This window comes from Strix aluco, chromosome 34 (genome assembly GCF_031877795.1).
Source record: "Strix aluco isolate bStrAlu1 chromosome 34, bStrAlu1.hap1, whole genome shotgun sequence".
In the NCBI taxonomy this organism is placed as follows: domain Eukaryota; kingdom Metazoa; phylum Chordata; class Aves; order Strigiformes; family Strigidae; genus Strix; species Strix aluco.
The window spans coordinates 489,210-510,665 of record NC_133964.1 but is presented as its reverse complement, the minus strand read 5'-3'; the positions used below and the strand labels follow the sequence as shown (position 1 = coordinate 510,665).

General features: G+C 51.5%; 2 protein-coding genes across 2 annotated transcripts; both read left to right on the top strand.

Moving 5' to 3' along the window:
• Window positions 1-4,040: 4,040 nt before the first annotated feature.
• Window positions 4,041-5,018, top strand: LOC141917114 (olfactory receptor 14C36-like). The gene has a single exon (XM_074810206.1). It carries the CDS (start codon window positions 4,053-4,055, stop codon window positions 5,016-5,018), a length of 966 nt encoding a protein of 321 aa, XP_074666307.1. The 5' UTR covers window positions 4,041-4,052.
• Window positions 5,019-19,004: 13,986 nt separating this feature from the next.
• Window positions 19,005-21,059, top strand: LOC141917113 (olfactory receptor 14A16-like). The gene is made up of 2 exons (XM_074810205.1): window positions 19,005-19,977; window positions 20,812-21,059. The coding sequence occupies exons 1-2, from the start codon at window positions 19,017-19,019 to the stop codon at window positions 21,057-21,059; spliced, it is 1,209 nt and encodes a 402-aa protein (XP_074666306.1). The 5' UTR covers window positions 19,005-19,016.
• The last annotated feature ends 397 nt before the right edge of the window (window positions 21,060-21,456 follow it).

The window sequence follows — 21,456 nt, the reverse complement described above, 5'->3', positions numbered from 1 at the left end:
ATGAGTTTAAACTGAAAGAGGGTAGATTAAGATTAGTTATCAGGAAGAAATTTCTTACTGTGAGGGTGGTGAGACATGGGCACAGGTTGCCCAGAGAAGTTGTGGATACCCCCTCCCTGAAACTTCCCTAGGCAGACTGTTTCAGTGTCTCAACACAGTCATCATAAAATATTTCTTCCTTATATCAAATCTAAATCTTTTCTCTTTCAGTTTAAGGCCTTTGCCCCTTGTTATGTCACTAAGTCACAGAATCACAGAATCATTCAGGTTGGAAAAGACCCTTGGGATCATCGAGTCCAACCATCAGCTCTACTCTACAAAGTTCTCCCCTACACCATATCCCCCAACATCTCATCTAAACCACCCTTAAACACATCCAGGGATGGTGACTCCACCACCTCCCTGGGCAGCCTATTCCACTGTCTGACCACTCTTTCTGTGAAAATTTTTTTCCTAATGTCCAGTCTGAACCTCCCCTGTTGCAGTTTAAATCCATTCCCTCTTGTTCTGTCACTAATTACCTGTGAGAAGAGACCAGCACCAACCTCTCCACAATGTCCTTTCAGGGAGTTGTAGAGAGTGATGAGGTCTCCCCTCAGCCTTCCCCTCCTCAAACTAAACAGTCCCAGCTCCTTGGTAAAAAGTCCATGATACAAAGCCTCACTCTGTCTTTCCTGGACTATGACCATTACATTTTTATCTGCAAACACCTCAGAGAGTGCCCAGACATCTCCCAAGATGGCATTTGAAGGCCTCAAGCACATCACCAGTATAGAGAGGCTGAACACTCCGGGCTCACTGGTGTGGCGACTCTGGACAGAATAGGAGTAACATGAGAGTGCTTGAAGAGAGGTTTCAGAGATGGTGGAGCTTTTCTTCATATTGGAAACCAGTGTGAGAATGAAATAACACCAGAAAGGGAAGCTGGGGAAGTCCAGGTTGTACATAGGGAGAAAAAGTATTCACTCCAAGAGCAGTGCTGCAGTGTAACAGATCACCCAGAAGGAGTCTGGATCAGTGCAAGGCTTTTGGAACATTTAAAAACCACAACCCAACATTTCAAGAAAAGCCATGGAGGATGGTGAGATATCAGTAAAGGAAGGAAGATGCTGAGGTGACAGCAACATGAAACATACAGGTGGGTGAGTACAGCCTGCAGGGAAAGATGCACAGGTAATGTAAAACCACAGGACAGCCTGTGTTGGAGGTGACAGAGTGTTGTGGAAAAGCTGAAAGTCCCCAATCAAGTCACCCTCTTCCTGACTTTGGCCATAGCAGGTGTTTCTGCCACTGATGCCTCTGAGGAGGCACAGTCCCCTGCAGCACTGAGGCCTCATTGCCCCCTTGTCCCTACTCAGGAGCCTGGCAGGTGCACATCTCCATCACCCACTGCCCCAGGAAGAGCCCTGAGCATTGGGTGAGGGACAGGATCTCCCTTCCCAGGGGCTGGGGTTCATGGCTTGGCCCTTTGGTTAATGGGGTCAGGGCTCGGCCCTTTGGCTTCATCAAACACATGCAGGTTTCCTCAGCATCAGAGCCACCTTTGCTTTGCTGTTCCCTACCTGCCATCACTGCCTCCACATTTCTGCTCTAAGTGGAGCCTGGGGAGGCTTTGTCAACAGTGTCCCTCAGTGGGACCCATTAAAGCCACAAGAAACTTTGCAGTTTGAATCTAAATTTGACTTCTTCAGAGGTTTCTTCAGCAGCATCTCAGTGTCTGATGTTCAGAGACTCATCACCAAACCCACCTGAGGGGTCATTAAAATGCCTTGGGCTGGTCCTCTGCTGCAATGCTGGGCCGGGCTCCTGGGACAGAGGGAGCTGAGGGCAAGTGGTCAGCGCTGCAGAGAGACAGCTCTGCCCAGGAGCAGCTCCTCTGCAAAGCGCAGCAGGGCTGAGGGCACTGCCTGCAGGCACCGAGGGCAGAGGAGCCGGGCACAGAGAGGGGAAAGGCAGACGGCAGTGGCAGGATGCTGAGAGCTCACTGGAGGAGAAATCTTCGCAGCCCTTGACACAGTAAGTCTGTGGGTGCAGGGCAATGCAGCTGCAGGTGGTGGAGGGATGTGGTGAAGCCGGCACAGCCCCAGGAATGTCCCTGGTGTCTGGAGGAGGAGGAGGACGTGCTCCAGAGCAGGGCTTCCCTGCTGCACTGTCAGAGGGACAGGCCACGGCGGCTGCCTTCTCCCGGGGATGGCTGCAGGGGTGTGCAGCCGCGGGTGCAGCCAGGGGTGCCCAGGGCTGTCCTTGAGAGCAGGGTCCCTGCAGCCCAGGGGTTGTGTGCTGGGGCAGGGACTCTGCCGCCTGCCAGGGTCAGCACTCAGCCTGCCCGGGGAGCTGCCCACGGCGCTGTGGGGAAAAGCTGTTTGGGGAAGGAGAGACCCCCGGCAGGGCAGGGTCCTTCTGCTTTGGAGAGGTCTTGTGAGGCTGTTGCAGAACACTGGCACAAGAAGCTTTTCAAGAGGAAGGAAAAGGCAGGGGATTTCTTGAAGATTAAGACCTTTCCAGGGTCTGTGATTTCAGTTTTCTTCTAAGTGAAATGGAAAGATGCTGCCAAAAGTGAATAAATCAGTGACTCCTGATCTGTTACACTGGGGGATCAACGGATCTGCTAGAAGCCACATAAAGTGCCTTCACCCACACCTCTACCTACAGACAGCACCAGCACCACCTTTGCTTGCAGCATCAGTGCTTATCTGACCTAGTCCTTAGGACCTGCTGACAGGGAGATGCCCCTGGGCAGGGCCCTGGTGCCAGGAGGGGTCTCTTGGGCAGAGCTGAGCACACAGTGGGTGGGATGGGGGTTGTGAGCACTGACAGGGATGAGATAAGGGGAAAGAGAAACAGCTCCGGGCAAGTACAGATACAGGCACCAGAGGTATTGAGAGGGAGTGAAAGAAATAGGCTGACAGCAAAGGTTCAGGGTGGGGGGTCCTATTTGTACTCCCTATTAGAACTTCACTGAAAGTGCTGTTTACAAAATAAGCCCTGCTCTTCTCCTCCCCCACCCAGCAGACCCTCTGCCTTCCAGGCCACAGGCTCCAGGGCAGGAGCTGCTTCCTGTGCAGCCAGAGCTGCAGCAGAGGAGACTCTCCCCAGTGCCCATCTGCCCCTCCCTGGCCTGGCCTCCCTTGGCAGAAGCATTGGGGCATTGCTCCTTGGTTCTCCACCTGACCCTGCTGCTGCTGCTCCTGTTTTCAGGCTCTCTGGGGATGGGGCTTTCAGCTGCAGCTCAGCAACTGGCCCTGCAGGTCCTGCCATGCAGATGTGTCCATGGCAGCAAGGTGCCCAAGCCCCCTTCGAGCCTCTGGGTCTCTGGGCAATGCTGACCATGGGATGGGGATAAACCTGGCTTGTTTTTGCCAGATACCCTATCTTCAAGGAGTCAAAAAGCACAGAGATCTCTTCTGGCGAGGGGAGTTTTCAACTGGATTCCTCTGCTCTCAGCAGCATCCAATTTCCTGTCAAGGGAACAGCTGGGTGTGAGCCTCCTGCAGATTCCAGAGGTGCAAGCCCAGGGCAGCTGAGAGCAAGTCTGATGGACAGCCTGGCTCTCCTCACTCTGCACTAAGGCTCTGCCCGTTTGCACCCCCGCACTCTCCATGGAGCACTTGTAGCGCAGCAGCAATGTCCAGGCTGTCTGCCTTCAGAACGCACTCCTCAGGTAGGACAGGGCAACAGGAGCCAAAGCCACAAGAGCAAAGCCCCACAGCTCTGCTCTGCAGCCGGGGGCCCTGGGAGGGACAAGGCTGAAATCTCTTGGATTTCCCAAGTGGAGTTAAGCAGCGATGACTGTGGGTTCCTCTCTGCCTGTTGGGGCACAGCAGGACTGACTCCTGCAGAGCCCCCAGCAGAATCCCTTGCTCCCCACTGCCCCCTCAGCCAGCAAACACCAGAGCACCAGCCTGGGAGCTGCATGAAGGTCCTTATGGAAGGACAGAAGCTAGGAGGGGTGGGGGTTCTGTCAGAAATGGAAGGAAGTTTTTCTCAAAGAAGCAGTCTTCACCCAGAACTGCATATTTTTCTTGGACAGGGCCCATGCACAGAGGAAGCAGATGTACAACAGCAGCTCCATCACTGAGTTCCTCCTCCTGGCATTCGCAGACACACGGGAGCTGCAGCTCTTGCACTTCTGGCTCTTCCTGGGCATCTACCTGGCTGCCCTTCTGGGCAACGGCCTCATCATTACCGCCATCGCCTGTGACCACCACCTGCACACCCCCATGTACTTCTTCCTCCTCAACCTCTCCCTCCTCGACCTGGGCTCCATCTCCACCACTCTCCCCAAAGCCATGGACAATTCCCTCTGGGACAACACGCACATCTCCTACACAGGATGTGCTGCCCAAGTCTTTTTCTTTTTCTTCTTTATCTCAGCAGAGTATTTTCTTCTCACTGTCATGTCCTATGACCGCTACGTTGCCATCTGCAAACCCCTGCACTATGGGACCCTCCTGGGCAGCAGAGCTTGTGTCCACATGGCAGCAGCTGCCTGGGGCACTGGATTGCTCTGGGCTGTGCTACACACAGCCAACACATTTTTGCTACCTCTCTGCCAAGGCAACACCTTGGACCAGTTTTTCTGTGAAATCCCCCAGATCCTCAAGCTCTCCTGCTCACACTCTTATCTCAGGGAAGTTGGGCTTCTTCTTGCTGGTGTTTGTTTAGTTTCTGGATGTTTTCTTTTCATGGTGGTGTCCTATGTGCAGATCTTGAGGGCTGTGCTGAGGATCCCCTCTGAGCAGGGACGGCACAAAGCCTTTTCCACGTGCCTCCCTCACCTGGCTGTGGTCTCCCTCTTCATCACCACAGCCACGTTTGCTCACCTGAAGCCCCCTTCCATCTCCTCCCCAATCCTGGACCTGGTGGTGTCATTTCTGTACTCTGTGGTGCCTCCAGCAGTGAACCCCCTCATTTACAGCATGAGGAACCAGGAGATCAAGGATGCCCTGAGAAAACTGATAACTAGCTGTTATTTTGAAGCAATAAACTGCTCATCTTCTGCTGCGCAGCAGTTATAATATAACTCTGTATAGGCCCATCCTGACATGTGCATTTTCTCTTGTTGGTGGTGGTATTTTACTTGTAATGATGTTGTCATCCTCTTTCTAATTCACTGTGTACTTTTCTTTTCTGACGTGGCTGGATAAATGAGGAGCCATGATCTCTGTGTGTTTTAACAAAATAAAGGGCAGGCAGTGATTTTTCTTCTTCTGGGATCTTTCCTGTAAAATTTTATGGACCTGCAAGAAAAATTCCTGTGTGCAGAGGTTGAGGGGAAGGAAGTCCCAGCATGCTGCCAGGGAGCACTTTGTCTTCCAGAGATGTTCTCTTTTCACTTCCAATTCTCTTTCTCACCCCTTCAGTTCGGTGTAAGGCCTGAGTGCTCTGGCAGCTTGGTCACACTCCTGTTGCATGACAGTTCTGTGACCACAGGCAGGGACCGGCAATGGGCACTTCTGTGACAGATCTGGCCTTCATAAATGCAGTTCCATCATGAAAGAGGGCAGTGCCTGAAGGCTGAGGTCTTCTTCCAAACCTGATCTCAAGAACATGCCCAAGGAAGTGGCCCGCAGATGAAAACACCAGTGAACAGCTGGACAGTGTGATTTGCAGGGTGGGAGCACGCAGCAGTGTCCTCGCACAGCCAGGCCTCCTGGGAGAGACTTGAAGGACCAGGGTCTGGTCTGTGCCCATGTTCACTGGACACACTGGGGAAGCTGCCTGTGCTGGTTTGGCTGGGATACAGTTAATTTTCTTCCTAGTAGCTGGTATGGGGCTGTGGTTTGTTTTTGTGCTGAAAACAGTGTTGATAACGCAGGGCTGTTTTCGTTATTGCTGAGCAGGGCTTACACAGGGTCAAGGCCTTTTCTGCTCCTCACCCCACCCCACCAGTGAGCAGGCTGGGGGTGTGCAAGGAGCTGGGAAGGAAGACAGCTGGGACAGCTGACCCTGACTGACCAAAGTGATATTCCATACCTTATGACATCATGCTCACTAATAATACTGGGGGAAGAAGGACAAATGTGGGGGCATTCAGAGTTACAATATTTGTCTTCCCAAGTCACTGTTACGTGTCATGGAGCCCTGACGTTCTGGAGATGACTGAAGCCCTGCCTGCAAATGGAAAGAACTGAATGAATTCCATGTTTTCATTTGTTTATATTTGTGGCTTTTCTTTACCCGTTAAACTGTCTTTATCTCAACCCACGAGTTTTCTCACTTTTACTCTTGTGATTCTGTCCCCCATTGCACCCAGGGGAGTGAGTGAGTGGCTGTGTCTGGCCCAGATGCTGGCTGGGGTTAAACCATGACACTGCCCCAGGGCAATCATCACAGACTAGTACCTCCAACTACCATTTGTAGCACTGGACTCTCACCCCAAATCGGAGTGGTTTTTGTCCCTCCATGAGGGACACCAAATGAATAGCTCAGAAGTCCATATTTGCGTTTTAGGTAGGAGATGTAAGAACGCACATCATGTATGCGAGGTGAGAGAGCACAAATGCCAGCAGCTATTCTTGTGGGTGCCATGAAGTTGTGTGGGACAAACAGTGTCATGAGGTCACTTCACATTGACAGTAACATTACCTGGGAAACCACCTGAATGCAGCACGGGGAGGTGTTTCCTTGAACTGAGGTCTCAGAGTCCCTGAGTCCATTCCTCATGCTTGGGGCATCTCACATGAGTGCAGAGCAGGGTGATCACCACAGGGCTGAGGGGCCTCCCAACATCTGGCAGTGGCAGCAGGAGGCCAGAGAGACACTATGACTCCTGCAATGCACTGTCTCTGTGTGTGCAAGGGAAGGATGCTTGTCTCTGAACACCCCTGTGTGTAAGATGAGCGCATGAGGCCAGCTGAGATGTGGACACCTGACAGAGCCCTGACACTTCTGTGTGTGACTCCAGGAACAACACCCACTCTCCCAGTTAGACTTATCTGAGCTGTCTTGGACAGGCTCGTTGCAAGTGCTCTTGTTCGCGAAATCAGCCTCGCCTGTGATTCTGGACTGAGCCCTCAAAAGTGCCAGAGTAATCAGAGAGGTTCTTGGGTCCATGGAAAAGGCAGATGTCAAACCCATCTTCAAGTAAAGCAGGAACGAGAATTGGGAAAACTACAGGCTGATCAGCTAGCTCCATCCCTGAGAAGGTGGTGGGACACATCCTCCTGCAACCATCACCAGCTAGTTGAAGGACAAGAAAGGGATTGCTGAACCAAAAGGGGCAGGGCAAAGAAGGGCATGTTGTGCACATGGAATTTTGTACGGACTTTGCAATGGTCTTCCATGGAGTCCTTATAGCCAGGTTGGTGCTACCTGGGCTGAAGAAGTGGATGTTAGGGTGGGTGGGATGTTGGCTGGGTGATCAAACCCAAATGTCATCAGTGGTACAAAGTCCTGAGTGCAGCTGGTCACTAGTGGCATCCCTCAGTGACCAGCACCTGGGCCAACACATTGAACATCTTTACCATCCCCCTGTATGATATGTCGGAGTGCACTTTCAGCTCCTTTGTGGGTGATGCAAAGCTGGACAGAGGCCTTGAACAAACTCACCTGGTTCACCCTGCCTTCAACTTGAAAGTCGGACAAGAGGTTGTTCAGGGCTCTCTTCACACTTGAGTTACTCTATGATTCCATGAATCTTTCCCTTGATGAGGTTTTTTGAAAATAAAAAAGAGGCAGAAGACAAGATATAGGTGTGTCAACATAACTACAGCAGTTCCTGTGAAGAATGTTTCTCCACTCAGACGGGTAGTAGGAACTTTATTTGATAGATATTAATAAACAAGCAGACTTTGATCTGGTCAGGTCCAGGGCCATAAGGAGGGTGATGGATGCGTATGGTCTTATGAGGTCAGTTGTGTCTCAGAATCTCAGAATTCAGTAGGAAGCAGGGACACCTCCAGCAGGGACAGGGAGGCGATCTTGCCCCTGTATTTGGCACTGGTGAGGCCGCACCTCGATTACTGTGTTCAGTTTTGGGCCCCTCACTACAAAAAGACATTGAATGACTCGAGCGAGTCCAGAGAAGGGCAACGGAGCTGGTGCAGGGTCTGGAGCACAGGTCTGATGGGGAGCGGCTGAAGGAACTGGGGGGGTTTAGTCTGGAGAAGAGGAGGCTGAGGGGAGACCTCATGGCCCTCTACAACTCCCTAAAAGGAGGGTGCAGAGAGGGGGGATGAGTCTCTTTAACCAAGTAATAAGTGATAGGACAAGAGGGAATGGCCTCAAGTTGTGCCAGGGAAGGTTTAGACTAGATATTAGGAAGTATTTCTTCACAGAACGGGTAGTCAGGCATTGGAATGGGTTGCCCAGGGAGGTGGTGGAGTCCACATCCCTGGAGGTGTTCAAGAGGCGGGTTGACATAGCACTTAGGGACATGGTGTATTTGGGATCTGTTAGTGCCAGGTTAACGGTTGGACTAGATGATCTTCAAGGTCCTTTCCAACCTAGATGATTCTGTGATTCTGTGAAGCATGTGGCTGTGAAGGGGACCACGAGGTCAGTTCTGTCTCTGGAGGTGACAGGCCAGCAGCAGGTACACGGCTGGGAAAGTGCCTCTGCCAAAGTACCCATAGGCCTTACCCAGGAGAAGGGCTTGGACATGGGTTGTCATGTCCATTCCACCTGAGCACATGTGGGACAGCAGCAGGCACATGGCTTGGTCACGTCCATCCAAGAAGCTGAAAGGCCAGCAGCGGTCATGTGGTTTAGAAGATCCTGGTGGGGTTCCTGCTCTCTGGTCAGGTGAAAGGCCACAGGAAGGCCTTTGGGTTGGGTTCCCTGCTGGGAGGGCAGTTTCTGAGGTGGTAGAGCTTTCCTTCGTAGTGGGAAACATCAGTGAAGGTCGGGAAATGGTGGGGTGGGAGCAAGGCGGGGAAGGGAGATGGGTGCTCCAGCCTGCAGGGAGAGAGGGGCAGGAGTGGGACAGGGTAGAACAGCCTGCGGTGGGGATGGCAAAGGGCGCTGGCAAGGCTGGAAGGCGCCAAGAGAACCCAGGTCTTTGTCCCCTCATGTCACGGATGAGTGTTTTAGATCACTTAAAGTATCATGGTGAAAGGTATTAGCAAAAAGTGATTTTAATGTGAATGTGTAACAGTGTGACTTAATGAAATTTGATGGCAAGTTTCACTCTATTACTTACTACATGGAAGAAACAGAGAAAGGAAAACTGAGGTAGAATCAAGTTAGAATGATTTACACAGAGACCGAAGATGCAGGACTGTAGGGGGACCGTCCCATTGCATCACGAGGTTCAGATGGGGCCCTCTTACTTTCAAAATTCCTTCTGAGAGAGGAGTCTAGGTGCAGCTAGATCCAACCTTAGTCCCAGACCTGGTCAAGAGTTTATGTCTAATGGAATTAATATAAAGATTAAGGAAAATATCTTGTTTACTTTTTACACTAATTTGTTGGGTAATGAGTGATTATATATCCCACAAAATTTTGAGGTAGCAGAAAGTTAAGATGCATTAACACTATGAAGGTAAACCACAAGATTAGGTTGAATGATTTTTGGCAATACTTAATCACTGGCTGATTATAAGGCTGATTTAATAAAATTCATTAAAATCAACATCATAAAGTGTCCTGAATCAAATAGACACATACAAAAACATACATACACAGAGAGGTATAGAGTTTGATGTGTGATAGTAAATTACTGGTACCAAATAATCACTGAAACTTCATGTCATCATTTTTCAGCAGAGAATTTTTGAACCCTTTCTCTTCATCAGTTTCTATCACCAGACGATCTTGGAAATCTTCATGAAATCTGTTCTATGGAATCCTCACAAAATCTGCCCTAAGAGGCATCCCAGCTCAGAGGGTGATACTGGGGCACAGCCTGTTGTGATCCCGTAGAGCTCAAAGGGTCACACTTAGGGTCACTATTTATAGGATCACGAGATGATTGACTTTGGTCAGTATTTTTTTCATATCGGCCACAATTCTTGTCAGGTAATTCTGGTACCTCCCCGAGCGGGCTACGATCCAGGCAGCAGGAGTTTCAGGTACAGTTAGGAAGCGCCCAATCGTCCTACTGCACTGTAGTTATAACCAGGACAAGAAAGTACCAGATTGTCCCAACTGGCTGCACTTGTAGCCAAGATAAAAACGTGCCAGATTGTCCCAGCCCACTGCACTTGGAACCAAGACAAGAACACAATGTTGGCTGGTCCTGAGGTGGCCCGGGGGATCTGCACCACCACACCTTGGCTATAGCAGTTGCCCATGAGAAGACATGTCCTCATGGCACTGGGGCCTGGTTGATTCCTCACAGCCCCATGGGGAAGCTGGAAGTTGTGGTGCCCTTGTTGTCCTTTCCTTGGCATTGAACCTCCCTTATGAAGACAGGACGAGAGAGTTGGGGGTGTTCAGCTTGGAAAAGATAAGGCTCCGGGGAGACCTTATAGTGGCCTTCCAGTACTTAAAGGGGCTACAGGAAAGATGAGGAGGGACTCTTTATCAGGGAGTGTAGGGATAGGAGGAGGGGTCATGACTTTTAACTGAAGAGGGTAGATTTAGATTAGATATAAGTTAGAAATTCTTCCCTGTGAGGGTGGTGAGGTACTGGCACAGGTTGCCCAGAGAAGCTGTGGATGCCCCCTCCCTGGAAGGGTTCAAGGCCAGGTTGAGGAACCTGATCTAGTGGAAGGTGTCCCTGGCAATGGCAGGGGGGTTGGAACAAGATGGTCTTCAAGGGTGCTTCCAAACCAAATCATTCTACAATTCTATGGACACCCTTGTTCCTCACCTCGCCAACCTCGTTATTTCTCTCATTGGCCCCCTGGGACTTGCATCACTTTTCTTTATATCAGACTTCTCCACTGAAGCCCACACCTGATTGTGACAGCTTCTTTGCAGCAATTCCTACCTGCTTTCCTTAGAGCACTGGAGGTAATCAGGCACAGAAGGGTTTTTTTAAATTGGGAGAAAGAAAAAACAAAAAAGGTCATCACACTGGGGTCTTTATTCACTCCCTTAAGGATATTCAAGGAACAGACCAATCATATTCACAGTGTGCCTGGATACATCTTGTCTTCAACAATGACATCCTAGAAGGGCAACAATGGTCCATACCAAAACTCAGTTGAAGCTTGAACAGGAATTCAAAAGCACCAAGATGAGCTTTTGGTACTTCAGGAACAGCTGAAGAACAAACAGAGATACTGTGGGACCACTGCTGAGTTTAGAAAGAGCAGGTGTAGGTAGATCTGAGATGGTCTGTGTCCTCTTTGCCTCAGTTACCACCAGCGAGGTCCCCCAGGTCTTTGTGTTTTCAGTCAGGACTCAGGACAGGAAAAACCAGCGGTGGATGGGGATCAAGGCAGGGGTGACTGGAGCAAACTACACCCTTACCAGTCCATGGGAGCAGTGGGGCTGCACCCAAGGGTGCTGAGAGAGGTTTTCAGCAGGACATGCTGGTCTGTTAGGATCCCAGTAAGAGAGGCACTCAGACTCTGTGAGGCATCATTTAAAATGCTGTTCATTAGTGCTAACACCATAAGGAGAGAATCATAGAGCTAATCTTATGTCCCTCGTGATGGTGGGAACCCCAGGTCATGTAGCGTTGAATGGCCTTCTGACCTACAAGAAGCATGCTATGCAGACCCCATCTGTCGATGAGAGTCTCCTGGTTTGGACATTCAAGCTACTCTGGGACTTTCTTAGAAGGAAACAACATTATTCATCATTTCTGCAGTCAAACAGGAACAACGTTCTCATGAGAATTTCTTGCTGCACTGTTGGGTACAGGCACAGCCAGGCAGGTGGCGTAAGGAGCAGTAGACAGTGGGAGCTGCCTGCAGGCTCCTCTGTGACAAAGAGCTGCTGAGGTTGTCCTGTGGCCAAGGGACCCGTGCAGCACAGCACAGGCGTGAAGACCGCGCTGTACATGCAGCAGCACAGAGCAGCACAGCACTGACTGCTCAGGTTTCCCTGGGAGAAGGCTGGGCTCCACCCTGGTGGCCCAGCTGAGGTGCTGCGGCCCAAATGTGCACTGCCAGGAAGGGCTGTAGGTCCATTGCTTGTCCCTGGACCATGATCTTTTTGGATTAACTGAGTAGCATAGCGTAGCATGATTTAAGATAGAACAGAACAGAACAGAATAGTTCAGTTGGAAGGGACCTACAGTGACCACCTAGTCCAACTGCCTGACCACTTCAGGCTGACCAAAAGTTAAAACATGTTATTAAGGGCATTCTCAATGATGGCATGTGGACACTGACCACTTCTAGGAAGCCCTTTCCAGTGTTTGACAATCTTCTCGGTATGCAAATCTTTCCTAATGTCAGGACCGAACATCCTGTGATGCAGCTTTGAACTATTCACATACGTCTTGTCCCTGGGTCCAAGGAGAATAGATCAGCACGTCCCTCTCCATTTCCCCTCCTCAGGAAGCTGTGGGACTGAATGGGTTACACCCAAGGGTGCTGAAAGAGTTGGCAGACGTGCTCACCAAGCCGCTTTCCATGATTTACCTGAAGTCATGGCTAACTGGAGAGGTCCCATTGGACTGGAGGGTGGCAAATGTGACACCCATCTACAAGAGAGGCAGAAAGGAGGATCCTGGAAACTATAGAGCTGTCAGTCTGACCTCGGTGCCAGGGAAGGTCATGGAGCAGGTCATCTCGAGTGCCATTAAAAGTCATATAATGGACAACCAGGGGATCAGGCCTAGTCAGCATGGGTTTATGAAAGGCAGGTCCGGCCTGACAAACCTCATCACCTTCTATGACAAAATGACCCAACTATTGGATGAGGGAAAACTGTGGATATTGTCTACCTGGATTTTCAAAAAGCATTTGACACAGTTCCCCATAGAATTCTCATAGAAAAACCAGCTGCCCATGGCCTGGATAAGCGAAGTGCCTGCTGGGTCAAGCACTGGCTGGATGGACGATCCCAGAGAGTGGTGGTCAATGGAGTTCCATCCAGCTGGCGGCCGGTCACAAGTGGTGTTCCTCAGGGCTCGGTGTTGGGACCATTTCTGTTCAACATCTTTATTGATGATCTCGATAAGGACACAGAGTGTATCATCAGTAAGTTCGCAGATGACACCAAGTTAAGCGGGAGTGTCGATCTGCATGAGGACAGGGAGGCTCTACAGAGAGACCTGGATAGGTTGGATCGGTGGCCAACGTCAGCGGGATGAGCTTCAACAAGGCCAAGTGCCAGGTCCTGCACTTGGGCCACAAAACCCCCTGCATGGCTACAGGCTTGGGGAGGTGTGTCTGGAGCTGTCTGGAAGAGAAGGATCTGGGGGTTCTAATTGACAAGCAACTGAACATGAGCCAGCTGTGTGTCTAGGTGGCCAAGAACCCACTTCAGTGCTGCATGTTCATTGGGGTTAAAACAAACAAAAACAAACAGAAAAACAAGCATACACGCTAGGCTAGTCCTTCGGAGAGAGAGCTTCCAAGTGGCAAAGCAGATTGAACACAGAAATATTGAGAGCCAAGTTCACATTTCTAGCAAGGGAAAATGTTCCAGGTCAGTAATTAAACTCTTTTGCACATCCTGCCTGGACATCCACGACAGTTGTGTCACACCATGGGCATTGTCAGAGGGAAGATGGAGGTGGTGTGAACTGAAATCCTTCTGGCTCAAATGGAAGCTCAAAGCCTGAGCTGGCAGGATGACACTGGCTGCAGTCAGACACCGGTTACATGAGACGACTGTGAGTCCAGACCTAGTTGGCAGAGTTTCTCACACAGCTCCCTGAGGAGGGCAGGGTGTCAGGGAGAGGAGAGCACGCTTCAGTTTCCCAGATCCCTGGAAAGTGCCCAAACCATCCTTCCCTTGTCCTCTGCCATCCCATTGCATGAGATGCAGACTTGGTGGGGATTTAGTCAAGAATCCTTAAATAAGACTTCAGGTGTTTCTTTGGTTTCCCTGAGATCACCAGTAGTGACAAAAAAGCATTAATGTCCCAAAACAAAGACATCTGCCGTGTAGCCTTCTGCATCTGTGGTAGCCTCTCTGGGCAATGCCAACTGAATCAGCATTTGCAATACACGCTGTGCTACCCCATCCTCAAGGACAAACCTGAAGAAGCTCAGATGAAGGGTGGTCTTGAAAAAGTCACCCTTTGTGTCCCTACGTGGCGTGGACACTGCTGATTTCCCTCTCCAGAGGGTGGCAGAGGCTGGATCCCCTTCTCAGGACAGACTCCTTGCCAGGAAGCCACAGGCACGGGGTTGGCTCACCTGGTTCTTACTGGCTCTTCACTCAGCATCCATTGTGATGTAGGTGGTGCTTTCCTGTCACTCCCTTTTCTACACAGAGGAGCGTAAGAAGTCACATGTGTTGTAGGAGACGTTCATAAAAGCCCTGTTATGGCAAAGAAGTCCCACTATGAGCTCTGGAGGCAGCAAGGAAGATCATAAAAAGCACCAGGAAGATCCAGGAAGCTTGAGGCCTCTTCTGAAGAGTTAGTTGCCCTGAGCAGCAGCGATTGGCCATGTGTAGGTGTGGGAGAGTGGTTCTCTCACTGGGGGATGTCAGTGAGAAACGATGAGATGTCTGATGGCTTTAGCAAATCCTTACAGCCATGTCAGAGCCCAGGAATGGAAAGCAGGTGGTGTCTGCAGGTGGAAGAGGAGGAGGATTGCCTTAGAAATACGGCAGGAAGGAAGGAAGGAAGGCCCCTCCTGTGCAAATCCGGGATGGTACAGACATTTCCATCTTGTGTGCATGCCTCAGCCTGGCAGAGGGGGAATGCCCGCTGCTGGGGGTGGCTGTGCTCAGTCATCCACATGAGCTGACCTTGCTCTCCTCCCCTCCTTCACTCCCCACCCTTGGACTGACCTCAGGAAACCTCCGTGAGCCTGGAGGATACACAAGCCCATTAAAGTCCCATCACTGCAGGGGAAGAGGAAGGGTTTGTGAGAGACATGGGCCTGCAGGGACAGAGCAGCGTGTGCACAGCAGTGAGTGTGTTAAGGCAGGGAAAGACCTGAAATAGCTGAAATGACATAGGTTTATTTTTTTTTCCGAAGCAGCAGAAAAAGGAGGATGTGCACTTCAGTGCTGGGATGTGGAGCTTAATAGAGGATTGTAACATGTCTGGGGCTTGGAAACCTAGAGTGGTAAATGAGAATTAGCAAGGCTTTGGAAGTCACTAAATGGGTTGGGGGGTAACACATTGGCCTTAACAAATGTGCAGAAATCCACCGCTTTGTCTTGGCAGTGAGGAAGCAGGCCCAGGCATAGGACAGGGTAGCTGTGGTGGAGATGGCCATGGGCCTTGGTGGGGCTTTGATACCCCAACAGAACTGAGACTCTTGTCCTCTGGGCTCTGGCTTCTGTCTCTTCCACTGAGCCCCATGAGACTCCAGGTCCTTACAGCTCCAGCACCTCACTGCCTCCTCACCCACCCTCCATAGAGCCTGGGAGGTGTCCTGCTGCTGACCAGCACATGTCATCATGCACGACCACATCACGTTGTCCCCAGGAAAGGCTTTGAGCCATCCAAGAAGAAGAGGAGCCCCACCCCATGGGGACGGGGGTCAGGGCTTGGCCATCCTGCTTGGTGAAACAAATCAAGGGCTTTCACAGTGACCTCCACATTTAAATGTCTTCCTCTACCAAGTGTCTCTGACTTCGTGCTTCACCAGTCCCCAGGGACAGGAACCTTGTCTGCTGATTCCCTCCATGGTCTCTTCGGTGACAGACTTCAGCAGGGCCTGCGAACACCCTCAGAAACCTGGAGGTTTGCTTCTGACTTACACTTCTTTAGATTCTTGTTTGTCTTTGAGGATCTGCAGCTCAGGAACTCAGCACCAGAGGCCTCATTAACACGCAAAACACCGTACGGAGCAAAGCCTGACCATAATTTTCTTTTAGTTTTCAATTCTTACATGGTTTATGTGGTTTGTTAGAGAGCTTTCAGGAGTTGGGTCAAAGTGAAAAAGTGTCAAAGCCAAGGGACCAGGTAAATAAAATGCTTGATTTTGAATAGCCAGTTCTGCATAAACCCAAAGGTATTTGGGTTGCAGGAATGTCTTCAAGTAGGGTCTGCACCATCTAGACAGATGTGGATGGACCAGTACAGCCACCCGCAGCAGGGGACATCCCCATCTCCTAGGCTGAGGCATGCAGTCAGGATGCAAATGTCTGCAGTGCCCACCTGTGACAGTCCTCCAGGCAGAGTGTGCCTCATTCTGCATGACCCTCTAAGCCTGTATCAGCTCATTTTGCATCCACTACCCTTCCCTGCAACTGTCAAGACTATGGGAGCTTCTATGTGTTCCCTACACCCAGGAGCAAGGTTTGTAAATTCCTCCTTTGCAGCTTCGCCTGCTTCCACCTCCTCCGTGTTGCTTTTCTGTCCTCAGTCAGTTCAGTCCGTCCTCAGTCGGTCCTCAGTCAGCTCAGACAAGCAGCCTCACAAGGTGGTTGCTTCTTTCCCAGGGTATTTGGAGAGATCCTTCTTGTCCTCAGAGGAGTCTTTCCTGGCAGGTCTATCAGATTTCCTGAGCTCCTTCTCCCTTCAGAGCTGCTTCCCATGGCACCGCTTGGATCATCTCCCAGGTACATCACAGACTCCTCCTCTGGAGTCCACTGGCCTGTGCTCTGCTGCTGGCCTTCCTCACTGCCCTTTGGTGCCTGGGACCCCACTATATCATGGTCACGACAGCCAAAGGTGACACAGATTATCCTAGTCCTGACTAGGTCTTCCTTGTTGGTCAGGACTAGGCCCAGCATTGCCCCTCTTGGCCCACCTGGCAGCTCTGCTAAGAAGTTGTCCCAAGAGCCCCCCGGCTGTGGCCACTGTGTTGATTTGCCTGGCCAGTGAATGCCAGGGCACTTGCAGTCCCCCACAGGAACCTGCGCATTAACCTGGAGACTTCCTCGGGTTGCTGATAGAAGACTTTTTCTGCCCGCTGTCCCTGATCAAGTAGTTTATACCTGCCAAGACTGACTTCTCCTCTCATCCTCACTCACACAATCGAACTCAACCTCTTGTCCATCTCGTAGAGGAGCTCCATATATCTGAGCTGCTCCTTCACACACGGGACATCCCCCCATCCTCATCCTCCCTGCCACTCCCTCCAGCAGAACTTCCACTGCAGGAAGCAATGGAAACTCAGCAAGCCGTCCCACAACATCTCATTTAATCCAAAAATGTCCCGGTGCTGTGACAAGCCATGGGGCTCCTCCTACCAGTGCACATTTGGGCCGCAGCGCCTCAGCTGGGGCACCGTAGTGGAGCGCAGCCTTCTCCCAGGGAAACCTGAGCCCAGATCCTGACCAGAAGACCATTCTCCATCAAGCAGTTGGTGCTGCACGTACAGCGTGGCCTTGCCTGTACCTCACAGTGCAGCAACAAGTCCTCATGAGAACATCAGTTCCGTTTGACCATAGACATGAGAAAAAAAGTTGTTTCCTCATATGAAAATCCTGTTGTAGCTTGAATGGCCAAAACAGGGGAATCTCTTCTATGGGTGTGATGATTCTGCATTCAGGTCGAAGGCCCATTCACACCACCTGGGGTTCCAACCATCTAAGGGGACATAAGATCACCTCCCCTTATAGTGCCAGACCTAATGACAGCATTTTAAAAGGTGTGTCACAGAGTCTGAGTGCCTTTCTTACTGAGATCACAACAGACCAGCACCTCCTGGGGAAAAAGCACTCTCTCAGCACCCTTGGGTGCAGCCCCATGGACTGGTAAGGGTGCAGTTTGCTCAAGTCACCCTGCCTTGATCCCCATCCACAGCTGGTTGTTCTCCAGAGTCCTGCTGCAAAGCTCTAAGGCCTGGGACCTATCGTGGCGCTGTGGGGAGAAGCTGTGGGGGGAAGGAGAGACTCCCGGTGGGGAAGGAGAGACCCCCGACAGGGAAGGGTCCTTCTGCTGTGGAGAGGGTGCTGGGTGGGTCAGGGCTGCTCATAGCTCCAGATCACCCCCAGGGAATTTCAAGGGGACTTTTCAAGAGAAAGGTCAAGATGGAGACTACCTAAAAGGGGAGGAGTGTTTGCTTTGAGTTTTGTCCTCTTGGTTCTCTGGGTGGGCACTGGGAGAGTGGAATTTATTTCTCCTTTCTGGAGCAGGCACTAAGACCCCAGTTCTCATTAGCACTTGACAGAGTTTTTCCTGAGCCCCTGCACACACAGAGATGCCCCTGGGCAGGGCCCGGCTGCCAGGAGGGGTCTGCAGGGCAGAGCTGAGCACACAGCGGGTGGAATGGGGGTTGTGAACACTGATAGGGAGGAGACGTGGGGACAGAGAAGCAGCTCCTGGCTGTGACAGCTCCAGGCAGCAGAGACATGGACAGGGAGACACAGGGAGCTGCTCCCACAAATGCCATGAGAAGGGGATTTGGGCACCTCCCTGCCATCCCCTGCAGCACAAAGACCTTTAAGGAGCACCTCTCTGGTCTCCTTTCCCACCCAGCACAGCCTCCGCCCCAGGTTTGTGGGATTTCATGCTGAGTCTTCTTCTTGGCATCCTGACCTGCAGGGAGGAGAAACCCCTGAGTTTCTGTCTGTCTGTCCCTGTCCTTCCTCCCTTGGCAGGAATGTTGGGGCATTTCTCTGTGTTTCCCCTCCTGTCCCTGCTGCCTGTGTCCCCACCTTACCTGGGGGCTCTGGGCACGGCAGTGTGTCACTTAAGTACACCCCATCTTCAGGGCTTTGACTCTTTCCCTGGGGTCCCGCTGGGCTGCAGGCTGCCCTCCAGAAGGGCACAGCTCTCCCATGGTCTCTGCGCCCCATGGAGAATACAACTCGGTGTTAAGGCCATAGCAATGCGGCTCATCATCTGTCTGTGGGCAGCTGCAATGAGCCCTGCGTGTCCCTGCCTGGGAGCGGGGACCTGAGATCTTCCTCAGGTAGGGTGAGATGGCACCAGACAGAGATCATAAAAAGGACCTGACAAAGGTCTCCCTGAAAGGGTCAAGGCAATTGAGGGGTTTCCATGAGAACTGGGATAGGTTTCGTTCAGAGAACTCTGCCCTAACTTCTCCCCGCCTTTACCTGCTTGCTCAGATATCCATACACAGAGGCATCAAATGTCCAACGACAGCTCCATCACTGAGTTCCTCCTCCTGGCATTCGCAGACACACGGGAGCTGCAGCTCTTGCACTTCTGGCTCTTCCTGGGCATCTACCTGGCTGCCCTCCTGGGCAACGGCCTCATCATCACCGCCATCGCCTGTGACCACCACCTGCACACCCCCATGTACTTCTTCCTCCTCAACCTCTCCCTCCTCGACCTGGGCTCCATCTCCACCACTCTTCCCAAAGCCATGGACAATTCCCTCTGGGACACCAGGTACATCTCCTACTTGGGATGTGCCACAGAGCTCTTTTTTTTCTTTTTGTGTGCTACAGCAGAGTTTTCTCTCCTCACCATCATGGCCTATGACCGCTACGTTGCCATCTGCAAACCCCTGCACTACGGGACCCTCCTGGGCAGCAGAGCTTGTGTCCACATGGCAGCAGCTGCCTGGGGCACTGGGTTCCTCAATTCTCTCCTGCACACGGCCAACACATTTTCACTAACATTCTGCAAAGGCAATGTCCTTGACCAGTTCTTCTGTGAAATCCCCCAGATCCTCAAGCTCTCCTGCTCACACTCCTACCTCAGGGAAGTTAGGATTCTTCTTTTTAGTGCCTGTTTAACATTCGGCTGTTTTGTTTTCATTGTGGTGTCCTATGTGCAGATCTTCAGGGCGGTGCTGAGGATCCCCTCTGAGCAGGGACGGCACAAAGCCTTTTCCACGTGCCTCCCTCACCTGGCCGTGGTCTCCCTCTTTATCAGCACTGGCATGTTTGCTTACCTGAAGCCCCCCTCCATCTCATCCCCATCCCTGGACCTGGTGGTTGCATTTCTGTACTCAGTGATACCTCCAACACTGAACCCTCTCGTCTACAGCATGAGGAACCAGGAGATCAAGGATGCCCTGAGGAAACTGATTGTACGTTTTACGGCAGCCTTAGGCTCTCATTTCTCTACAAGTTGCTCCCACTGTATGACAACCTAAACATGTCTTTCCTTATTTATATAGTTATATTTTTATTTTTTCCTTTTGTGCTTATGTGTTCTACAAGAAATTCCATTAGTCTTTCCCTCCCACATCAGTATTCTCCCGTTTTGTCAGACCCATGGTCATTGTGTAAAGGAGGAGCCAGGCACTCTGTGTCCTTAAGCAAAATAAATGCACCCACAAACTGTTCTTCTGGCATCCATCCTTACTAGGGCAGGAATAAACGGGAATGAAAACACTTTCTGCCTTTACTGCCTCAGGCATCTGGTACTATTCTGAGGGGATGGGATGGCACGGAGTGTCTGCAGACTCTTCAGGATGTGCTGGACAGGAGAGCAGGGGATGCAGGGTGCCCCTGACCTCCTTCTCCTTGTGCCATGGGCACCTCCCATCTCTGGGGCTGACCCCTTCCTGCCTCCAAGGAGCTGCTGTGCCCTTCAGAGGCACTGAGGCTGTGGGGTGAGTGCCCAGAGCACCCTGCAGTGGGCACTGCCTTGGGACCAGCCCAGACTGGGCTTTGCTGGGGAGAGAGGTGGAGAGAGGGCAGGGGAGGTGGGAGAGCTTGGAGGGAGATGGGCTGGGATGGAAATTACTGGGGATAGAACACCATCAACATATAACTCACCCTGTGTGACCACACAGGTTGAGGACTCACACCAGGGCATTTGTGGTGCAGAGCCAGGGCTTGTGGAAGGGATCGAAGACAAGCAGGTGCAGGAGAGAAGAGGCTGGTCTGTGCCCTTGGTGGCATGGACAGACCAGGAAGGTGGCCCAGGGCCTTCATCACCCCCCAGCCTCTCTCATTGGCCATTTCCAGCACTGGCTACTCACCCCAGGGCTATGGACGAGTCTTTCTGCAAGACCATCTCCATCCTCCTGCTGGGCTCAGTGCCTGGATGGGGGCAATGTCCAGCCCTGCCCGGCCTCTCTCCTGGCCCAGACCGCAGCAGACCCTGGATTAAGGCTGTCTGCAAAGATCAGCATGGGACACAGCTGGGTCTGGGCAGGGGTCAGATGTTAGGGGAGCTTCCAAAGTGGCATGGCCATGGGGAGAAGAAGCCATGAGGACTGTTTTAGGGATTTTTTTTGGGAATCTTTCAAATATCAGATATCAAATGGAGGAGGTGATTGGGAAAATCCAGCACGGATTTACCAAGGGCAAATCGTGCCAGTGTAACCTGATCACCCTCTTCTACTACATAACATCTTCTGTTGACATGGGGAGAGAAGTGGATGTTATTTCCCTGGACTTCAGCAAAGCCTTCAACACTGCTTCCTACAGCCTTCTGCTAGAAAAACAGGAAAGATACAGATTGGAGGGGTGCTCTGCGAGATGGGTAGGAAATTGGCTAACAGGCTGCACTCAGAGGGTGGCGAACAATGTTTTTCACTCAGGCTGGAGGCTGCTAAAAATCTTGATCCCCCAGGAAATCATACTGAGCCCCATTCTGTTCAACATCTT